Here is a 9272-nt window from a genome sequence, read left to right as displayed (position 1 = left end):
GTTTGAAAAAACCCTCCACTTCAATTGGTATTTTTTTTTTCACGAAAAACATAGATGAGATACCAAATCTAATGTTTCACTAAGATTTCGAATATTGGTCTCGAATTCAAGTTGATTCTATTTGCTTCTTCCTTAGAGAAAGACGATCAAACAATTCCCACTCATGGTCCTTACGGATCGGGTCATCCATATAATATACATTGTCTCTTCATCTTTAGTGGGTGAGGAGATATAAATATGTGAGGTCTATTAATTTTTTTTAAATATATAAAAAAATAAATACATAAATAAGAAAATTAATTAAAAAATAAATTAAAAATGGCACAATAGTCTTTTTAGGTAAGATAAGGACCAAACGCGCAACAAAAATAAATAATAGGGACCATCCAGATTAAAACAAATAAGTTAGGACCAAAAACACAAATTCCCCCAAACCGTAGGGATCGTTCGTGTAATTTACTCTTACTTTTCATTTTGTTGTTCACATGAAACAACAATTAGGATGTAACCTGTTACAGCCGATCATAATGGTCATATATGAACCCTTCCAACAAATTTATTACCTGGATATATACCAAAAAAAAATAAAAAAAATAAAAAAATAAAAATAATTATCCATATTTGAATTTATCGAAAGTTAATACCTTCCCCTTAAATAAAAACAAACACGATCACGAATCACGATGCCAGGCATTTGCTCCGTTCTCTGACCTCTAAAATTGGTACCGACCAGACGCATGTGTTTGATTTTCATAATTCATAGTCGTCTTCCCTTCTCCAATCACGAATTTCTCGCATCACAGAGAAGAGCAACAAAACTCTACGCTATGCTCCATTACTCTTTCTTCCATCTCTCTGATCTGATCTCTCTCTTCACTCGCACACCAAATAACACTTGGTTTTCCTTTCTTTAAGCAATTAAACACACAATCGCGCTCAACTTTCACCGCCGGGAAAGTATTTGGTTGTGATTTGAACTTGATTAACTTCTTAAGGTCAGTCGATTACGATCATGCCTGATTCTTTTTTCTAGGGTTTTTAATTTTGTGGGTAATATCCAGATTCGAACGCTTTGCTTGAGTTTCACGTTACGAAATGTATAATTACAGGAAAACGGATATTGATCGGTGGTTGTGGCAAAAGCATATTGATTTACAGGATTGCGCGATCGAGTGAATCTCCAATGACTTTGTAAGTTTTCGATTTCCTTTAGTTTTCCTTGTATGATTGGCTATATTTTGTTTGCTTACTATTTTAGTTACATGACATGGTTTTATGCTGAAGTCTTCATATCATTATATGATTATCAATTTCATATCTAGTAATCTATGGAATGCTTGCAGCTGTTCGTTTTAACGAAATTATTCTCTCTGAAAGACTCGATATGATTTTCAATTCGATAAGAGAAGAATTAAGGAATTGTTTTGCCTGTGTGTGTACTCTTTCAGTTTTCACCAAATCATTATCCGTGAAAGACCATGACATGATTTCCAGTTCGACAGATAGGAATTTATGAATGATTATAGTTTAACAATAATGCCTTCTATGGCAAAATTAGCGTTTGATTGAATACTTCTTTAAAGATGGACCTTGGTGAATGCTAATGCTATTGCTATTGCTACGAAATTCATAGAATCATTAAAAGTTGTTGTATCATTATCATTATGAAATCAACTATGCTCATGACATTATCTATATATGTTTGCTTTAGGTTGCTTTCATGACTATTGCTTCTTCCCCTATGAGTTTAGCTGTTTCAACATTGCAAGAAGGATTTCCAGAATCTGAGTTCTTACCAGTTGAGCCTCTGATGGATGCTCCCTATAACAGTCCCTCTGGGAATTCAAATCCAGAGATTGATGAGAGTGAAATAGATTTACTATCAGTTTCTTGGAACCAAGATTATGGTTGTTTTGCTGCAGGAACAAACCATGGTTTCCGTATATACAACTGTGATCCTTTCAAAGAAACCTTCAGACGTGATCTGAAAAGTGGAGGATTTGGGATCATTGAGATGCTTTTCAGAAGCAACATTCTAGCACTTGTTGGTGGAAAAGCTAATACACAATACCCTCCAAATAAAGTCATCATATGGGATGATCATCAGAGTCGATGCATTGGTGAATTTTCATTTAGATCAGAAGTTAGAGCTGTAAAATTAAGACGCGATCGGATTGTTGTTGTTCTTGAACACAAGATCTATGTTTATAACTTTATGGATCTGAAGCTTCTTCATCAGATAGAAACCCTAGCAAACCCTAGAGGACTTTGTTGCCTATCCCATCAGGTCAACACATCTGTATTAGCTTGCCCAGGTTTAAGAAGAGGACAAGTTAGGGTTGAACATTTTGGATTAAACATGACAAAGTTAATCAATGCTCATGATTCAAGAATCGCATGCTTGACCATGACAATGGATGGGCTTCTTGTTGCTACTGCCAGCACAAAGGGCACTTTGGTCAGAATTTTTAATGCAATGGATGGTACTCGGTTACAAGAGGTTCGTAGAGGAGTGGATAGAGCTGATATTTACGGAATTGCCCTTTCTCCAAATGTCCAGTGGTTGGCTGTGTCTAGTGACAAGGGTACTGTGCATATATTTAGTCTTAGAGTGCGTGTTGTTGGTGAAGATCCATCATCTGTTCAATCTACAGCAGCAGCAGCATTATCACATCAATATTCTTCATCTTCCCTTGATGCCCTTATCTCACCAACTTCTGCTGGTGCCAATCCTGGTTCTTCTCTATCTTTCATGAAAGGTATATATATGTGATTTTTAACTTTTAATGACAAAAGGGCATTTACGTCGTTTTGGCAATGAATATGTTTTTTAATGGGTTGCAATTTTTTAGGGGTGTTGCCGAAGTATTTCAGCTCCGAATGGTCATTTGCTCGGTTTCATTTGCCAGAATGCACGCATTACATGTCAGCATTTGGATCACAGAACACAGTCATTATTGTAGGCATGGATGGAAGGTATTATTTAATGCCTTTATTTAAAAATGGAAGAAATAACAATTGGTTTGATAGCATCCTACTTTCAATTTTTTTTTTGTATTACTTCGAAAAAATATATCCAGTTATAGCAATGTGACCCAAATACAAAGCAATTTTCATTGCTATCTTGTAATAGAAAAAAAAAAATGAAAGTGTGATGCTATAAATATATGAAAGTGAAAGTAGGGGTAGATTGTTATTTGTTGGATTATTTTAGGTGAATGATATGATATATCTGATGGATGATTTGTGAAATGATTCACAGTTTCTACAGGTGCATATTCGATCCTGTGAATGGTGGGGAGATGGTGCAACATGAGTATGTGCGTTTTCTGAAAACCCAACTCAAGTCTAGATAACAATATCAATCTTATTAATTCCCTTTTTATTTAAACTCTCAATTCCCTTTAAAATGTGAATATATCTCTAAAATAAGGATTTTTAATTCCAACCTGTCATCTGTCTTGATTCTTCTTCTTCTTCAAAAAAAAAAAAAAAAAAAACACTCAAGGCAGTGGGTCAAATATGTCATTGGTTGTTGGTGGAGGTGTGGGTGTGGTTAACAGAATTGCAGTAATTTATGATTTGTGAATATTGTGTAATTTATGTCGCATACAAGAAAAATATTTGTTTTGCTGCATACCTATTTAATTTGTGTAGACTGTTGTTTTTGTTGTTTTGGTCACAAAACATGATGTTCGTGTACATTATGTGAGTGGCGTCTTGATATTGATACTAAGTACTAACAAACCACAACTAGGCAACAATCATACACGTTTCCATTTATATTTTTATTTCATCCTACTACTAGACATACTTATAGTGTTTTTTACTCTAAGTAAACCAACCTGTGTAATCATGTAGCATAAATTATATAAAAAAGAGATTGTAAGATCATTGATTTCAAGATGTTGCAACTTGCAAGTTGAGAAGATCCGACGGCTTAGGTAACAAGATGATGGAGGGTAATTTATAACATACAAACAGTTCATGTTAGATTGGAGACCATCTCTATAGAACCTCAATTTAATCCAATAAAATAGGCTTTCTATGTCATCTACATACACAACCAAACTTGTTCTTAAAAGCCTGACTAAATAAGAACTTACACCATATCCGACTACAAATTAATATACAAACAATATGTTATCTTCAACCCTATTTTATTTAAAGAAATTAAATATCCTACTATATTCTTTTGTCCTGTCATCTTCCTACATATTATTGCAACACTTGTTATATTTAATAAAGTTAATAAAATTTTATTATATTTATCATTATCTAAAAATGCTAGGAGGATGAATAGAAAAAATAAATAGGACGATATTTAATTTCTCATTCATTTTTTATATTATTTTTTCCCTAAAAAAATATAAACATGTACTTTTTTTTTTCTATAATTTAAGTAAAATGTAAAAAACTCCCATTATGACTATTCCTTGATTTCTTTGTGTGAGGTCATGCTAATATTCTCTTTATTGTTCCAACTTATCTGATATCCCCCAAAGGAACAAAAACTTCAATTATATATATATATATATATATATATATATATATATATATATATATATATATATATATATATATATATATATATATGTTTCTTATATTTATTGTGTGTTATAATGTATCAATAGAAATTTCATAAAATTAAATAATTATTTAATTAAATAAAGATAGATATTAAATAATTTCCATAATTGTATGTGTATTAAATGGCATCCATAATTATAATTCTCTTTTTATGAAAACTAATTAAATTTGTTATTAATGTAAGCAATAATATTTTTTCAAAATGAATTCGCATATATGTTTTTATGAATAGGTTCTTGTTTTGTTTGACACATTTATTTAAAATACAACAAAGTTACACTCTCGTTCTCCATGTTCTAGGCAACTTTGTTGTATTTTGAGTGAGTGGGTTATGAAACAAAATACAAACTCATATATGAAAACTAGATGTGAATTCAATCTGAAATAATATTATTGTTGATATTAATGACGAATTTAATTAATTTTCATAAAAAAAGAATTATAATTATGGATATCATTTAATATGCATATAATTACGGAAATCATTTAAGCCCAAAACTTTTAGCCCCAAAACAATTAAGTGCTTGGTATATATGTTAGTGTATAGGTTTTATAAGAACATACATGCAATTTGAAGTTTTACAAGGATATAGGTGTGCTTATAAAAGTTTACATGGATATAGCCAAATTCTCCCTGTAAAATATGTTATCTTGTTTTAACTATTGTTAATTGCATTTAACTTTTATATGAATTTGATACATAAAGATTAAAAATTATATTTATAGTTAGTTAACATCATTTAATATATAAAATGATAATGTAAGCATTAATTGTTATATTTAAATTATATCTAGTAAATGAAAATAATCTAAAATTGTATAAACTTAAAATGATAGGGACTAAAACTGACAACCAAAAATTTCACTTAGTTTTGGTGCTAATGAATAATATTATTATGTATTAGGAGTAATACTATTCATTTACATCAAAAGAGAGTGAGATATGGAATGGAGTAGGAGAAAATGGAATGGAAAATGGGTTTTGAAAGTATGTTGAAGATGCTCTTATAATATTCCAAAAACATGACAAATCTATATATTATTCATATACACAACCAATAACCATTTCCTTCACACAACTACTACAAGCTACCTTTATCTAGCATGGTGGAAAACAAGTCCACAATGTAGTCTAACATTCTTATTGGCCAAATATGTCTCATGATTCCATCACTCCAATTATTGCCTCTATTTCTATGTGTTTAATTACATACATTGTTCTAAAAGGAGCGTCATGACACGCACCAAGGCGTGAGGTACAACTCTGTCGTTACAAAAAGCGTCATGCCGTTGTTGTTAGGAGTGACACATGACAAGACGTGATATGGCGTGCCATGACGTGTTATGGCATTTTTTTTTTTTTTTTTTTTTTGTTTCAGACATATTTTTTTTGCTCTTTGTTATGTTTTTTTTAATCGTGCATTAGTGCATACAAGTATTATGTTTTTGTTAACTTTTTGTTATTAGTTGTTGATATAACACTTCTAAAGACTAGTTATACTTGATATAAATCTATATTTATGTGGTAATATAATTATAGTTCAATGCAAAATCGTATCCTTACATCACACATTGAAAAATGTTATGGTTCGTAAAGATTGAGGCTTGACCTTGTCACCATGCCACGTCTTACACCGTTTAGAACCTTGATTACATCCGATGTTTATTCCTACTTCAGGTACATGTTCTTGCATGGACTAATTTAGGAATTGTTGGTGTATCCCACATCGGAACTACACGTTCATTTATGTCTCTATATATAGTCGACTTACGCAACCTCATAGCTTAAAACATCATTGTTTGACATCATCGAGTCTCCGTCTTTGAGATGGAGTGTTAGTACTGTATCCCACATCGGGGTAACATGATCCCTTATCTCTCTATATATGTTGGAGTGTCTTCTTTCTCCATAAGAGCTATTTTGAATAGAGAGTCTTGCACTCCACATATACTAGTATATCTTATAATGTCTCAGTATATGTTAGTCAATTTTTTATGGATAAGGAGCTATTTGGAGAGAGTGCCTTGGATTCAACATATATCTTACAAGGAACCCATTAGATACCAATGTTTGGTTATCAAGTTATATGTTGGTATCTTCGGACCCACTCTAAAACTAGCTTCCAAATATAATTTACCAGCACGAGTATGTCATCAATTGCCTTTCCTAGTGCACATGGTGACAATGTAAGTATCATGATTTGTTTAGAAATGTTTAATGTAAAACTATATTATTGTATTGACCATTTGACCACGACAAACCATAACAAGTAAAGAACACTAACATCTTTTCCAAGAGCATATCGTCCTAGTAAAAAATAGTTTTAGGAACAAGATCTATAACTATAACTATTGACATACCACACGAACCATATATGTCATTTTGCATTTATTTAACTATTGGTAAAGTTATATGATTAAAATAATAATATATATTTTTATTTAAATTGTTCATAGTATTTGAATCTTCTGACCCATTGGCATAACTTATTGACATACCACACGAACCATATATGTAATTTTGCCTTTATTTAACTGTTGGTAAAGTTAGGGATGAAAGTGGGTCCAAACCCGGACCGGATGGACCCGAACCCGGAAAACCCGGAACCGGTTAACTGGATTTTATAGAACCGGAAACCGGACCGGTATGTAGGAACCGGTTCCGGTTCGGTTCCGGGTATGGTTCCGAGTAAAGTGGGTCTAGAATCGGAAAACCCGGAAACATCAAAGTGGTTAGGTTGGAACCGGATAAAGTGGGTTTAGACCCGGAAAACCCGAAAAAACCGGAATTGTTTGGTAATTACTTACTACTTAGTGGGTTGAACTTTGAAAATTTTCATATTGATATCCCGACTTTGGGGGGCTGTAACTTATTGAATACGAAACCACAATTAACAAAATTAGAGTCTAAAACCATGTACAAACTCTAAAATACACTCTGGAAAAACCCGCATGTCAATCCGAATTTAAACTAATGAGATATACTTGTGTTAATATTTTCACATAATACAAAGTACAAAAACAAATAGCTGAAAAGTTGAAAATTTTCAGTTTTGATATCCCGACTTCGGAGGACTGTAAATCATTGAATGTTAAACCAAAAATGACAAAATTATAGTCTAAACTCATGTACAAACTGTAAACTAGAAGTTGGAAAAAACCACATGTCAATCCGACTTCAAACGAATTAGATATGCATGTTTTAAAACTTTCACCGAATACAAAAAAACTAAAAAGCTAAAAACTTTCAGCTTTGGTATCTCAACTTTTGAGGACTGTAAGTCAATGAATATAAAACTAAAAATGACAAATTTATAGTCTAGAATCATGTACAAACTCTAAACTACATGTTGGAAAAAACCGTATGTCAATTGGAGTTGAAACGAATAAGATATGCATCTTGTAAACGTTTCACAAAAAATGGTTCCGGCCCTAAAAGTGGTTTCGGTTCCGGATTTTAGACCCGGTTTACCCGGACCCAATGGACCCAATCCCGGATTACCCGGAACCTGGATAAAGCCAATTTTTAAACCCGGAACCGGACCCGGTTCTATATATTCCGGTTCTAACGAGTCCGGTTCCGGTCCGGTTTTCCGGTTCTAAATCTCATCCCTAGGTAAAGTTATATGATTAAAATAATAATATATTTATATTTAAATTGTTCATAGGATTTGAATCTTTGACCCATTGGTATAACTTAAATCCATAATAATAGTCTTTTAAAAAATGAAATGGCTTTGAAAAAATTAATCACCTATAGTGAGCTTTTTTTTCACAATGTCTTCCTAATTTACTCTCTCTCTCTCTCTCTATCTATATATATATATATATATATATATATATATATATATATATATATATATATATATATATATATATATATATATTTCAATACTTTAATGGAACCCATAACTTTTTTACCAATAACAAACATTAGGTTTTTCAATCATTTTGGTGGGGTTCATATCTATTTTTTATTATTTTTAAATAATGAAAAAGCTTTCCGGAATTTCTATAAGTTTTTTTATTTTGATTATGTAGCATGAAAAAGCTTTTAACCGAAACACTTTGGTATTTTGGATGCTAACTTAACTTCTAATACCAGCAGTGACGAGTCTAGAATGGAAACTATATAGTTCACTAATTTTGTTATAGAAAATTTTCTATACAAATTCAAAGATTTTATAGGTAAGGTAGTTCCTAAATTCTTTTTAAGGTAGGTCACTAAAAATTTTCTTTAGAAATTTTAGATCAATTAAAAAAATTAGGTGGGTCATTGGACCCACCTTAATTACACTTAGCCTCGCCCTTGAAAACCAGGATTCAAATTGTCACTTTACTTTTTATGTAAAAGGAATCACATTCAATTGCCACTTTCTAATATGGTTAAACATCAAAACATAAGCAAAATACTAAAAACTCTTTAACTTCCAGTTTTTTTAACCCACATACTCAGATCCTGTATTTTTGAAGCCACATACTCAGAACGTAGACATATTACCCAGACACTTGTTTGAGAGTCAAAACAAACATGTTTAGCAACGAGATTTTGAAAAAATTTAGGAGCTTAAACTTTTAGCATTAAAAACACTCGAATTAAAGAAAAAACTTCATAAATAAAAGACATTTGGCCTAGCGGGTATCAATAGTTAACAAAAAGCCAAAGAATGAGGATACAAATC

General features: G+C 31.7%; 1 protein-coding gene across 1 annotated transcript; it reads left to right on the top strand.

Moving 5' to 3' along the window:
- Positions 1 to 668: 668 nt before the first annotated feature.
- Positions 669 to 3656, top strand: LOC145068478 (autophagy-related protein 18d-like). Its single transcript, XM_079015450.1, has 5 exons — positions 669 to 995; positions 1110 to 1191; positions 1712 to 2759; positions 2853 to 2976; positions 3263 to 3656. The coding sequence occupies exons 3-5, from the start codon at positions 1721 to 1723 to the stop codon at positions 3354 to 3356; spliced, it is 1257 nt and encodes a 418-aa protein (XP_078871576.1). The 5' UTR covers positions 669 to 995; positions 1110 to 1191; positions 1712 to 1720; the 3' UTR covers positions 3357 to 3656.
- The last annotated feature ends 5616 nt before the right edge of the window (positions 3657 to 9272 follow it).

This window comes from Lactuca serriola, chromosome 8, assembly GCF_051521515.1.
Source record: "Lactuca serriola cultivar US96UC23 chromosome 8, Lser_US96UC23_V15, whole genome shotgun sequence".
In the NCBI taxonomy this organism is placed as follows: domain Eukaryota; kingdom Viridiplantae; phylum Streptophyta; class Magnoliopsida; order Asterales; family Asteraceae; genus Lactuca; species Lactuca serriola.
Note: the sequence above shows the minus strand (reverse complement) of the source record. Positions and strands in the feature narration are given on the sequence as shown.